The sequence below is a fragment of the Gallinula chloropus genome (assembly GCF_964237585.1).
Source record: "Gallinula chloropus genome assembly, chromosome: 19".
In the NCBI taxonomy this organism is placed as follows: domain Eukaryota; kingdom Metazoa; phylum Chordata; class Aves; order Gruiformes; family Rallidae; genus Gallinula; species Gallinula chloropus.
The window spans coordinates 1817681-1831828 of NC_140104.1; the positions used below are offsets into that span (position 1 = coordinate 1817681).

General features: G+C 52.1%; 1 protein-coding gene across 1 annotated transcript in view; it reads right to left on the reverse strand.

Moving 5' to 3' along the window:
- Positions 1-1793: 1793 nt before the first annotated feature.
- Positions 1794-14148, reverse strand: part of CAMKK1 (calcium/calmodulin dependent protein kinase kinase 1) — a gene marked incomplete at both ends in the record, with an annotated part of 36526 nt that continues 24171 nt past the window's right edge. Inside the window, 7 exons of the mRNA XM_084273337.1 lie at positions 1794-1866; positions 5248-5351; positions 5999-6127; positions 7155-7242; positions 11485-11558; positions 13141-13194; positions 13927-14126. Of these exons, the coding sequence (XP_084129463.1) occupies positions 1794-1866; positions 5248-5351; positions 5999-6127; positions 7155-7242; positions 11485-11558; positions 13141-13194; positions 13927-14126 (722 nt within the window). The remainder of the gene's footprint in view (positions 1867-5247; positions 5352-5998; positions 6128-7154; positions 7243-11484; positions 11559-13140; positions 13195-13926; positions 14127-14148) is intronic.

A 14148-nucleotide genomic window follows, 5' to 3' on the forward strand; every position in this document is an offset into this window, starting at 1 on the left:
AAGGAAAAGATGGGGAAACACCAAACTAGACGGCAGTAATCAGAACAGGAACACCAGTGGCTACCAACACTCCCTGTACACATGCCCCCTCACACAAAAAATCAGGGGACAAAGTCCTAAACCTTCAGGATTAACCTAAAAAAAGACAGTAAGATGATTCTGTAGGAACCAAATTTAATTGTGTCCTTTATTTATATACTATAAAATAAGAATCCAATCCCCTTGGCTTTCTGGGGGCACATTCAGACCCCATAAAGCTCAAAGGAAAATACTGACATATATTTCCATGGGTTGATGTCACTGGTTTTTTTACTCTCAGTGCAAGAGTGGAATTCCTGATTATATACACAGTCTGTACAGCCAACAGCCACCAAAATAGCTGTGTTTGCCCTTTTAGGTGCAGTCTCTCACCTGTTTGTCGAGCTGTAGAGATGAAGCTTCTAATCCCAAGGTTAGAAGCAATCTATGGATAAAATAGCAGCATCAGCACGTGCATAAAAATTACAGTCTTAAAATAAAATTAAGAATTAAAGCCTTAAAAAAAACCCAAAAGATCAAGTTTTGATCTCATTTGTGTTCTGTAGCTTTCCTTGCTCTAAAAACCCTCCACCAACATCCTTCCATCCTAGGGAGCGCTCCCAGTTTGGGTGGTTTATCAGGAAATTAAGAGTTTAAAAGCCCTGGGTACGTAATCTTAAGGGAGTGAAGAAATGAGTGAAGGCAAGGCAACCACCCTGACACAAAATAAACCTAAAACCTGCCCCTTTTCACCTCGCAGAGCAAGCTCTGTGCACACAGTGCTGGCTGCAGCTGATGGGGTGCAATCCCAGCTCTCTGGGAACAGCCAGCATCCTCAGTGTGCCAACCCTTCCTGTGTAACAGCACATCCTAAAGCTCCAAGTCTCTGTGGTGTTCCAAGGGTTGTTGTGCAGCACAACACCCTGCAGCTCTGTTTGATGCCACCACCCTGACTGAAGCCAGAGAGGCAGGTGGGATTTATGCAGCACAAAACTGAGGGGTGAGAAGAGGAGGGGGAAAGAAAGGGAGAAAGAAAGGCATGGAGTGACAGAGCTCACTCCAAAGGGAAGATCTCATCCTTGCTTACAGAATCACAGGGGTTGGAAGGGACCTCCGGAGCCCATCGGGTCCAACCCACTGCCAAAGCAACTCCCTAGGACAGGTCAGCATCCAGACAGGTCTTAATGATACCCACAGAAGTTTTGCCATCCACTCCAACAGGAGCAGGATGTGTCCTGGCACACAGAAGAGCTTGAGCCATGCTGCCCTCTGCTGCAAACCCGGCTCTGGAGTCCCCTGTCTTTTCTCCCTGACGCTTGAAACAGAGAATGCAAAAGGAAGAAAGCAAGGAAAAAGTCACCAGAAGGGCAAACAACCCCTGAGAGGAGGTTTGGTTTGCTGCCTTACAAATAAAACCACATCCACTGGCCAAGACACCCAACTACAAAGCCCACAGGTGAAGCACAAGTGGAGAGCAAGGCACAGGGAGGAGCACGGAGGCCTCGCGCGAGGAACGCAGCCGCCCAGGAGGCCGAGCCAGCCCTCTGCCAGCCGTGCCACCTGAGGGCTGGCTGCTCTTATTGCTGCTCTGTTCCTCCTCTCTGGTGTTCTGGGTTGGTCCATGTTGTTTGGGGTTGGTTTTTCGTTGGCTTTTTGGTGTTTTCCCCTCTGCAGGCCCCGGACAGCGATGAGGGCAGATGGCGTGCGAGACAACACCACGATGGGTACAAGAGCAGCAGCACATGAGCGACCAGCCTGCAGCCAGCCAGGCAGCTTCAGGATGCAGCTTCATCCTCACACACATCAGGCAGCTCTGGGTCTCTGCCTCCTTCTCTGCTCCCTTGTTTTCTACATGGACAGCAAGGAAAGAAAGAGGTTACAGGCACATAGCAATGCAAGAAACAAAGCAGGTGGTGCTTTTTCCAACAGGTAACCCAGGTCAACAGCATCAATATTCAGAGGGAACAGCAAAGAACCAGCCTGTTGTCCTGGTACCAGATAAAGAGCTCAGCAATATGCCAGCTGGAGGTGCCACAGTGCTGCACGACTCATGCCTATGGTCTCTCTTGGTCTCTGCACCCCAAAGACTAAGCTCTGCACCTCCCCAAGTGCCTTTCTCCCAGCTGCAGCATCATAAGGTGGTATCTGCTTCTTGGGGAAAGTCTTGCAGACCAGCAGCAACATTTCCAGTGATCTAGTTTGTGTTTGGGGAGTTCTGGTTTGCTGGTCCTTAATCTGATTGTTTTATCTTCACAGATCAGAGAGGTGGTTTGACATCCTAACTGCTCCTGCAGAGCCTCGCCGTGAATGGCAGTCAAACTGACTCCTTCCACCAGAACCCAGTTTTCCTTACACAAGAGTGGGGCTGGTGGAGGGGCCAGAGCAGAGATGGCTCCAGCTCTATTTTTTTCTGCATAACCACTAAATATTAAACCTGAGCCCAAAGGACAAAAGTTCATCCAAAGCTTTTCCCAGATTCTGTGGTTCTTCCTCCAGGAACATGGGGCTGAGCAGCAGTTCCTGCTAAAACCCAGCTGGGTTTTTTTCACCCCTCCTTGCCCAAAGAAGGCTGAAACACCAAGCAACAGCTACTGCTACTAATGCACACATAAACATTAGTGTCACACACAGAGAATTAGTGCAGTAAAACTGCTCCTACAGGAAGGAAGGATGGAGCCAAAGGCTCTCACTGCCACACAAATCACACAGACTGAGGAGAGGGGATGGGCTTCTACAGCACCCAGGGGAAACACAAACACCGAGTTACCTTAAAGATGGATGCAAATACACAGATGCGTTTAAGAGTCTGTCCCTGAGAGCAAAACAGTGAAACAAAGGCAGAAAGTGATTGTGAAGATGATGGCAGCAGGCAAAGGAGCATGTGTTTCTGCACCTAACTAGCACAGCAAGCAGAGTGAAGGGAGGATGCAGCGTCAGTCACAGAATTCACAGAGCTGTAGGGGTTGGAAGGGACCTCCAGAGCTCGTTGAGTCCAACCCCCTGCCAAAGCAGGGTCCCTAGGACAGGACGTGCAGCTCGAAGGACAGCTGAGGACAGGCACTGGCAGCACTGGGACAAACCCACTGCTGAAAGCTCAGATTGAATCCAGCACACTGCTCACGTCCCGCTGGCTGCCAGCTGCCCCAAGGGCATCTCCACAGCCTGGTTTTGGCAGCACCATGGCACTGAGCCCTGGGAATTTCTCAGCAAAAAGCCCCCCACCAGGCAGGTACCTCTGTGTGGATTTGTGAGAAGCCGCTTCTGCTTGGAGACCTGGCTCAGCCACGGCTTCACCTCCCTCTCCCTCCTGGCTTCCTCACACCTAACATGGGCAGTAATGCCCCTAAGGGCTGCCACAGCTCTTCCCCTGGCTTTTTAGGGAGGCTGGAAGCAGGGCGGGCTTTCTAAACACAGACCAATCCCCCAGCCAGGAGCTGACAACCACATTTCATCAACAGGAACAGCAGCCATAATGGGAAAGTAAATTGGGTCTGTCAAAACACAGCAATTAATTTGATAGGTAGTAGTTGCAATAAATGAGAGTAATAAAATGTGGTGAAGCCAGTGCTGACTCAATTAGGAGAAATCTGGAGCAGGCAGAAGCAGCACAGCAAACTCTGCTAAGAGAAGCCCAGAACTCAGCTGTGAATGCTGAGCAGCTCGGGCCTAACCACCCCCAGTGACAGGCTGGGCCATGGCCCACGGGGCCTGCTAGGCCCAGCGAAGCCCTGCGTCTCCCAAGAGATCCCGCACGACCAGCAGGACATGGAGGGGCTCCCATGCTGCAAAACAAGATGTGCTAACCAGGGACACCTTCCTTTTCATTCCCTTCTACCTGGGGAATGAGCCTGCCTTTCTCAGTGCCACCAGACACAGCAGTAACCAACACCCAGAAGAGGATTTGCTTCCTCCAGGCCTAAGGAGTTCCCCCCTTGCTGAGCAACGCAGTGCAGTGACCAGGAATGACAGTGGAGATATGGGCAGGGACATGTGTCAAATTAGCAATAACTAATTTGGAAGGCAATGAGCCAAGGGAAACAAACGAGGACAAATCCCTTTGCTAAGCTGGCAGAGGAGCTGCGACTGCCACGCTCTTCGGATACATCCCCACAGCAGCGCTCAGCCCATGGGGTGTGTAACTGTTAAACTGCTGCTGGCCTCAAAGGCAAAGCATTTACTGAAGTGTCTGATACACAGTTGGGCCCTAAAGCATCATCATCCTTAATTAAGCTGCATCCTTAAACCCTCAGACACCCCTGAGAGAGAGATGCTCCCTTGTTGACACTGCTGAAGTGCAGGGAGAGCCTCAGCACGCCCTGGTGGGAGCCTGCCAGACACAGCACCAGGGTTTTGGGTGGGAAAGGATAATTCTTGGCCAACACAGCTTTGTGAACTGCAGCCTTACAGCTTCTGCAGGGTGGGAACATGAAAGTAACTGTCCTGGATCAGGCTAATGGTCTGTCTGGTACTTACTGGCCTGATGGCCCAGAATCCTGGCTCTGAATGGGATGGGAACCAACACAAAGGAGAAAAACCAAGAGCCAAGAAAAGGACAGAGAAATTCTCCCTCCCCCCATCTTGTACATCCAGACTGTTGTGTTTAAAATTTGTTGATGAATCTGAGAGTCATTACTTTGTCTACTCCCTTTTTAATCCCAATACAGCAACTTCTATTTATTTATAGTCTCCAAACTCTTCCCCTGCAATGTGTGCCAGCATTTCACAACTCTCTCTGTGTTCTAAAACGAAATGGCAATGTCACAGTGTTCTCCACTGACTGCCCATATATCTCCACAGTGTCTCTGCCCACACCTGGGCCACAGACAAACCCCATCATCCCATTTGGAGTTTAACACACACAATGGGCTCTTTTAGTGCTTTTTCCACTGCCCATGAAAAAGGAGAGAAGAATTAGTTCACCCATCTCCAGTGGATCTCTGATCACAGTGTATTATAAGCTGATGTGTTAAAAACCAGGCAAACATAGCACCTTGCATGTGTTTAGCCCAAACCCACCTTACTGCATCTGATAAACAGGTATTTAGGCTGGTTTACTGCCTTGTATTTTAATTGTAAAGGACATGAGGCATAATTTAGCCTTGGTATTTGATTCAAAGCAGGTTTTGTCCTTAAATGCTACAAGAAAAGATTTGTAAGCTGGTTCCTTCATCCTCCACACACCCCTTCAGTCCGGGCGAGCAGCAAGGCTGTATATCCACAGATACTTACATCAGTAAGTTCCCTGGAGCAGACATGGACCTCTCTTCCCGTCTGGTCTGCACCTCAAATGGATTCCCAAAGGAGCGTTTTCTTAGCATGGCCTTCACTAAGATCTTTGAGGAAGAAAAACAGACCAGTGAGCACAGCAGGACGGACATACACTCCCCTGAAGCTAGTCTGCAGGAGTCCAACAGCTCCTTCAATGATGAGGTGTGAAAACAAGTCCTGTTGGGTTCAGCATCCCTCTCCCCAGCATGAGGAACCCTCAAAAGCAGCTGCATTGTAGTAATTGCCTGGAGCAAACTTCACCTGGCTCACTCAAACTGCTTAGAGCACCCCAAACACCCATTTTGGGTCCCCCAGGCTGGCAGCTATATACCACTGACCTCTCCCTGCTTCTCCAGCCAGGTCACCTCCAGGCTTGGAGCCTTCATTTTGAGGATCCAAATGAGCTCCCTTGCAACCTCTAGATTAATGCTCGTGCTACTTCTGGTGTTCTGGGATGTCTGCTGCCACTCCTTTGGGGTGCTACCCTACAACTCTTCTGAGAGCAGCCAGGCAGCTGCAAACAGGACTGCTCACACAGTCAGGCCCCACAGCCAGGCTGCTGCAGTACTCAGAGGCACAAGGAGGTCACACTGGGTTGAAAGGCCAAGTTTCTCATGCCAGGAGCACATGTGTAACCCTCCCTACACCTCCTTGACCAGCTTCACCAAGTATCACGCTCCTGACCCAGGCAGAGGATGTGGTCGATACCCACCACAGCTGGCAAACTTGGGATGGTCTTCACAGAGTTCTTCACTTCCTCCTCCGTCACCTCCACCACAGTGCAGTGCTCTTCCTCCAGCGGCAGTGGCTCCTCACCATCCTTGGTTAGCCACGGATGCACCTGTGTGGGTACAGCACAGACACAGCTGCAGGTCTCCTTCTGCAGTGCAGTGATGTTGGCAATGAGAGAAATGGGAGCACGGGACTGGTTATGGGGCTAAGCTATCAGTACTGCTCCCTTTTCCACTTCCAGTGAGGAGTCTCAACCAGCTCCCCTGGAAACTGCTGCAATCTGGTGCCCAGGCAGGTGGAATTCCCAAATGCCCAGCCCTGTCCACCCACTGCCATCGACCGGTGTCTTGCAAGAACCCAGCACCCACTGAACCAAGTTTGAAACCCTGAAAAGCCTGAGTCACACAGAGCATTTTCATCTTTCCCTCCCACGTGCACACACTCCACCTTGGGCCAGGCATTCTTGCCTCCCCAGCCCCTGTGACACGGCTCCAGCACTGGCAGCACCAGCTCTGCAGCTCACAGACCCACCACAACACCAATCCCCCTGGGGGGATTCAGTGAGGATCAGCCAGCTTTGGAGCAATTTGAATTTAACTGTGTAAACAAGAAAGCTCTTGTCAATATTCCCCCAGCAAACAGCAGGGACAGAGCTGTTCCACGCAGCAAAGAGAGCGTTCCCCTGTTCTGAGGCAGCATGCCAGGGAGAGCTCCCAAAACACACACAGGGAACAGCTCTGCCTCGTTAGAAGGTACCAAAGGAACAGCAAAATCAGCTGGGATGTAACATCAAGGGAGCAGAGAGACAGAAGGGGAGTCAGCTGTTTAAAAGGGCAGAGACTGGCAGGACAAGGGGATGGAGTGAAGCTGGAGGAGGGAAGGTTTAGATGAGATATCAGGGGGAAGTTTTTTTACAGAGAGAGTGGTGAGGGGCTGGAACAGGCTGCCCAGAGAGGGGGTGGGTGCCCCATCCCTGGGAGTGTTCAAGGTTGGATGGGCCCTGGGCAACCTTGTGTAGCTCCAGGCCTGGAGGTTGGTGTCCCTGCCTGTGGCAGGGGGTTGGAGCTCTGTGACCCTTGGGGTCCCTTCCAACCCAGACCAGGCTGTGATTCTATGATGATCAATGGGTGATTTACCTTAATTTCAGGGACTGTTATCCTGGTTTCTGGATTCTTATCGAGCATGTGCAGGATCAGGTCTTTGAGCTCTTCACTTATCTGTGCTCTGAGTAAAGAAAACAGCAGTACAGTTATCCAGGGAATTGCAAGTGCTCAAGGCATGCACAGCCCTTGCTGCAGTTACTTGGGGGAGGATCTGCTCTGCTCAGAGATATTTTCTCTGCAAATACAGCTTGTGAAAGGAAGGTCTAGTTGGATTGGTCCTTCTCAGGCACCACAGTCACTGTTACAGGGGTTGGTTATCTTGTTCTGGCACTAGCACAGCTACACACCCCCACAAAGCAGGAGGGGGGTCAGATGAACACATCTAAGGACATTTTTTAAAGCCAGGTTGTTATAGAGGCATTTCAGAGGATACATGTGGGGACAACAAAGCATTACTGAGCACAGAACCAGAGCTGGGCTCTAGGACACGGGAAGGGCACAGCTTGATGTGCTGAACCTGCATCAGGAGCATCACATGCTGGAAGAAACATCCCTCCTGACACTCAGGTTCCCAACTAAGCTTGCAGGTCATGGTAACTGAACTGCTTCCATGAATGCTGAGGGCAGCCTGCTTGGGAACTCACTATTTCCCACCTGTGCAGCCCAGCCTTGGGCTAATATAAGGAGGGATCAAACCCATGAGATTAAGAAATGCATCTGATTTTTAAACACTTATTTCCAAGATCTAAATGCTGGAGTGCCTGAACCCAGAAGCTGCCCACCCTGCTCACATGGAGCCCTAGGTCCTGCACTCTGTCCCTCCAGTCAAAGGCTTCAATGACTCCTGTTGCTAACAACACAGGCAACATCTTTAAACACACAGGATTTGCCTGATCACAGCACTACCAAAGTGAAACACCAGCAGCTGACAGAACCACGTCACACAGCTGAAAGTCCTTTCCACAAATTACTCCTGAGGAGCTGCATTTCTGCATGGAGATGGGATCTGGCAGCACAAAACATCACTCCCAGCAGGGCTGCATTTCAGACTGCAAACAGCCACGAGGACCCAGCGCTGTGCTCACCTCCTCTGCACCCTCCCCAAGCAGGGCAGGGAATGCACCAAATCACAGCAGAGATACTTCAGTCTGATGAGAACAGAGCTGCCAGTTAACAATTTAGGAATATTTTATGGAGAGTTTGGTTCTGAGATCAACACACACCCTCAAGGAAACACGGCTCCTTCAGTGGGAAGGGGCAGGAAGTGGGTTCAGAGTTGTGTCAGGGGTCTGCAGCACGCCAGCAATCTGGCCCAGACAAGGGGAACAGCAGGATGAGTCCTCAGAGGCTCCTGGGCTGCACTGGAAGTTATAAATTAGGTGGGAATGGGTGCTGCATCGTGCTGCTCGTGAGAGGAGATCCAGGCACAGAGGAGCAGCCATGGGGAGCAACAGTCAGACCAACTGGACTCCTCTGGGAGGAGCACACAGAGATGTGAGTGTGGGGGAGGCATAAAATACTTAACACCAGATCTGTGCCAAGCTACAAACAGCTTTAAATCCAGGAAACAGAACATATCATCACCTGAGGTTTGTGGGCACTCAATGGATGTCTACACCACGTGGGGTTAATGCCACAAGGAGAAGCCCTGCAGATTGGTTATCCCAACTCATGTCACCTGTCTCCATGTCCCTTCTCTCCTTTCTCTCCCTTCTGCCAGGGTGCAGGCTGTACCTGCTGGCATTTCTGTGTGAGAAGCAGGCCCCCTCTGGAATCTCTCCCAGCCACATGGCTGCAGTGGCTCTCAGGAAAATGCCAAGCACCACAGAGCTCAGCACCCACGCTGGAGAGCTGCCAGCACCACACACCATCTCACAGGGTGCCCCCAGGTCAGAGAACATTGCCCAAGCCTTCAGCTCCTCACCAGGAGGGACTCTGCAGAGCTGCTGGCTCTCTGAACACACACTTGGCCAGAAACTTCTCCAGCTTGCTTTGTAGTCATGCCAGGCTCAGCAGGGCGTGAGCTAACCCCATTTACCCTGGGCCATGCCAAGGACCCTCTGACATGAATGAGAAACCCCGAGCGATAAATATTTATCCCGGCGTCTCCAAGGGAAGGGGAGGGATGATGATGCCAGTACAGTCAGCTCCTTCTCCGTCCTGAAGGTTGTCAGGAAACAGGCAGTGAGTTTCCATGGACTGTCTGCAAACAGGAACGTGTCTTTTGTAGCCATGGTGAAGTAAATTGAAACCAACATGTTCCTCGCTGTAGCGAGGTGCTGATTCCGTGGGAGGTCAGGGTGGATCCAGTCCAGTGCATCTCAGCTCTGTGTGTGTCTCTGTGCCTTTATCTAACAAACAGATGCAGTTTGGGCAGCTGTCAACACCCAGTAACTCTGCTTCTCCAACAACACAACGCTGGGTGCAGCTATTTTTAGCCTGGGGAGAGCAGGTCCCCAAGAAATATCCAAATAAATCATGCAGCCAAATTATCCCTGGAGGAAATGCCTGAATGAAGAACAGGTTCTCAGCACAGCCCAGTCAGCCCATTAAATGTTAATAATTTACTGCAGGGACAGATGGGAACAGTCACAGTAAGCTGACTGCTAACCCAAATACAGCCCAGCTTGGGGAGGACAGGCAGTCTGCCAGGGCTCAAGGCAACCAGCCCTGCCATGCCAGGGAAACAGGAGGAGTTTTCTTTCCTTCTCCTGCAGTGCTGTCAAGTCAAAGCCCTGCCCTGACCACGGAGCACAGGTGGGAAGGCTGCACCACGGTGCCACCAGGCTCTGTGCTCCCCATGCTGGAGCCTGGTCAGCTGTCACTCCCCCATGGCTGGGGGCTGGCTGGCCACAGTCACTCCCTGCTCACGACATGGGGTGTGTTTGGCACCAAACAAGCGAGCTGACACCTGGCTGCAGGCCCTGGGGAGGCTGCTCCCCAGAGTCCTGGGTGTAGGCCCCATCAGCCTGAGCAGAGATGGCTCCATCTGAGCCAGCTGCAGCAGCCCTGAGTCATGCTCAGTGGAGAGGTAATTAACACAGCCCGTGCCATGAGTCATCCCATCCACAGCAGATGTCTAAAATAGGACAGCCTGAGTACCCCTTGCTTTCTGCAGGCTCAGGAGGGAGCCCGGGGCTGCCAAGGCCCAGGCCCAGGCCCAGCCCTTTGCTGTAGGTGTCTAAAAATTCAATGAGCATCTTGCAAGTAAGTCGTGTAATAGATGCACACACTCTGGAACTGCCTGACAACACCCCTCCCTTCCTCTCCAGTACCAGATGTGCCTTTCATTAGGGTTTTCATGTCTTCATGCTTCTTTTAAGTGATGCCATTTTCTCTCTTAGGTTTTCATTAGAAGGAACGATTGGGTTCAGGAGGGCAAGAATTCCCTGCCTGACTACTGTGCTGATTTGGGATGGGAGAGAAAGAGTCCAGCTTTGGCTCCTTCATCTGACAGTAGCCAGGACAAATTGATCACCAACAGAAAGTCACCAGTGGCAGAGACTGAGCACCCCTGAGGGTAACTACCTCCTGCCAGCCTCCTCAGGCAGGGCCACGAACACGGCTCAGCACCTCAACACTGAGCTTCCCAGTGCCCAACTGGCATGCAGGCAGCTTGGCTCAGCCCCCCTCAGCCCCCAGCACGCTGCTGTGGGATAGAGGAGACACTGGAACTGCACAGCTGGGCATCCCACCCAACAGCCCACAGCCCAGCTCTGACTGTGCCCAGCGACGGTTTCCTTCACCGATCAAAGCGGGGTGGGGGCAGCCTCAGGCACAAAGGGGTGAATCCTTCTGCTGCTGGTTTCAGAGCCAGCCCAGCACACAAGAGCACGGTGGAGAAGGCAGAGGAGTGGGGATGCATCAAGCTGTGGGTGTGTGTCTCAGGACAGGCCTGCTCCCATCACACGCTTCCCCAGCTCCCAGACAGTTCCATGGAATCGGTGTGTTTACTCAGCCTGAGGTCTGTACCCACAACTGCTTCAGAAAACTAACACACAGAGTCAGCTGGGTGGCTGCCACACAGGAGAAGCACAACCCCAAAAACCCCCCAGGCTTCCAGCACCTCATGGGTCAAGCGGCTGGGACAGAACTCCCTAGACCAGCACCCAAACCCCACTGCTGCCAAAGACTTCAGGAGACATTCCCTGTCTGCACAACCCAGAGACAAGAGCAGCAGAGGCAGCTGAGAAGCTCTGACAAGAACATATGTCCAGGAGCCACACAAAGGGCCCAGGAGAACACAAAGCACCTCACCTGCCTTGTCTGTCCCTCTGTGCTGACCTACCAGCACGGGCGCTGCACAGCGAGTAACGCTGGGAACCGAACTTCACTGCACAGCACTTGAGCAAAGTTTACTTACTCTTCTGGGAACTCTACAGGCTTGTTCTTGATCCTGTTATGAAGACCCAGAATATATTCATCTATAAAAGGGCACTGTAAAACAAGCAACAGATTTTTCCAGTTGTCAGAGATCTTGGCACCACTCAGGCCTTTGCCATTCACGTAACAGGAATATACTCTGGCCAGGCACAGAGGGGAGGGAGGGAAGGAGGGAGGGAGGGAAGGAGGGAGGGAAGGAGGGAGGGAAAGGAAATGGATTTGTTCTTTATCAAGCAAGAATTGCAGAACAGCAGAGGGACCTAAGGAATAGAGAAGTGGGCTGGGACACCTCTGCCCACCCTGCCTGCCAGGTGACCATGAACTACTCATTTTCCTTCTATCTACCCCACTTCTGCCTGAAAAATGGGACTCCTGACACTGTCTGGCTTGTGTCACTGCTTTGAGGTCATCATCTGGAGTTAGGTATTATTATTAAAATACCCAGTTTTCAGGGGGTTGGACCTGATGGTCTCTGGAGGCCTCTTCCAACCCCTACTGATTCTGATTTTCCACTGTCAGTTCAGATACATGGATCCAAAGCACACTGCTCCTCAGCCCAACTGTTCACACTGGATTCACTCAGAGATCCCAGCTCTCCCTGGCAGGGCAGGCAGGACTGACAGGCAGCTGACAGAGCTGTGGTGGAGGCTGCAGAGGCTGCAGGAGCAGCACATGCACAGTCCCTACCAACACTACCTTGTGCTTGAGTGGACTGTGGGCTTCAGCCAGATTAAATTAGGAAATATAAACCAGGTGCAAACCAGACTATTTTTACTGTACATGGAGATGTGGAACAGGCAAACTTATCCTTGCACTTGGCTTCATATTCCCTCTTTCTTTCCTCCAGCGTTTGTAACACCACCATGAGGTCACCCCAGGATATCAAGGTTATACCCTGTCACTTGAGGATCTGGCCCAAATAACCCTGTATGGATACAGGGCAGAGGATGGTTTCCATCCTGACCTGGGTCAGTGATACCACACCAGCAAAGGAGACAGTTCTGCCTCTGCCATCTCCCCCAGCCACTCTGTACCCCTGAGCTGCATCCCTTGTGCCTGTGGGGTGGGAGCTGCACAGGGCACCACCCAGCACACACAGACCACACGTGCCTGCTGCTGCCCACCCTGGGAAGGCATGGCTGGGAAAAGGGGGTTCTGGCCACAGGGGAAGGGAGAAGCCCCAGCAGGACACAGACTCTGCAGAAGGCAGCTCTGAAGAGCTGGCTCTGCCAAAGGGGTGTCCCCATCACTCTGGCAGACAGAGTTGTCTCTACTCTGGTGTGCTGAAGGCTGCAGTGGCTTGGGATCCAGCCTGTGCCTCTCTCCATGCTCTGTCTGGCTTGTTTCTGAAGACAGGCAATATGGATAGCCCTGGCAAGCCCTTGGTGGTGCTACTGATGTTGCTCTGGGTTTGTACCATGAACAACTGCTCTGGATACAGAGGACAACTCTAGAAGCCACCCTGTCCACAGACCACATCAGTCCCTTCTCAACTGCAGGGAGATTTGGGAAGACAGGAGCTTGCAAAAGGTAGGCCTTTGTTTCTGATGTCTGCCTTTATTTGGGAAGGAATGAGACAGAAGCCAGCCAGGCAGACACTTCCATGCAGGACTCCAGAGTCTGAAAGCCAGCTTACCTTCCCATAAACAAAGCAGTACAGGGTAATCCCCATGGCCCAGACATCCAGAGCCTGAAAGAAAGCATGTGCAGGGAGTGAGAAGTGATGCAGAGATGATGTGAGCTGGGTTTCCCCCCCAGCTCCCAGCAGGTTACCTGCAGCATTTACCATCATCTGTGTCACTGTGCAGAGCTGCCCTGCAGCTGGGCTCCTAAAGGCATCTGCAGCCTGCCTGGGGAGTGAGGACAGTGCTGGGACACACACTGCCACCCCTGCCCTTGCTGTGGAGCTCAGTGACCAGCCAGCAGCCCCTCCTCACATGGGATGACACCACTCAGGGCTGAACCCCTAACAGGAGCTGAACCTTTACAAGTCTTCCAGGCAAAACCACCCACCCAAGAACCTGTCCCTGTACCAGCATCACAGTGCCTGGCAGCATCCCCCCTTGCAGGGGATCAAAGCATCACCCTGGTGCTCAGCAGAACCCTGTGTCTCTTGATCATTTTGGAAGGAATCAGGAGTTTCCTCCTTTTCCTCTGGGCAGGGAAAGGCTCCTGTCTGGGCAGGGAAAGGCTCCTGTCTGGGCAGGGAAAGGCTCCTGTCTGGGCAGGGGTCCCCAGCAAAAGTCTGTGTCTGCTGCCTGGAACAGCCACTGTAAGCTGAACACACAGAACCAGAGCTGCAGATTTCTTCACCAACACCCCCCAATCCACACCATAAATCCCAGGCAAGCAGCAACCAAGGATGCAGGTATGGTGCAAGCCCAGGGGTCCCAGGAGGCTTCAGCTGGGAGCAGAGACTTACCTTTCCACTGAAACTTTTGCCAGTGTCTGAAATGGCCTCTGGTGCCATGAAGGCTGGTGTCCCTGCTGTGCTGGAGAGCTGGGCATCGTTCCCTTCAAACTGATTGCTGACCCCAAAATCAGCGATTTTCACGTGCCCATCGTCTCCCAGGAGCAAGTTGGAAGGTTTGATGTCCCTGTGAACGATCTTCTGGTAGTGCACTGAAAGAAAGAAACCAACAGA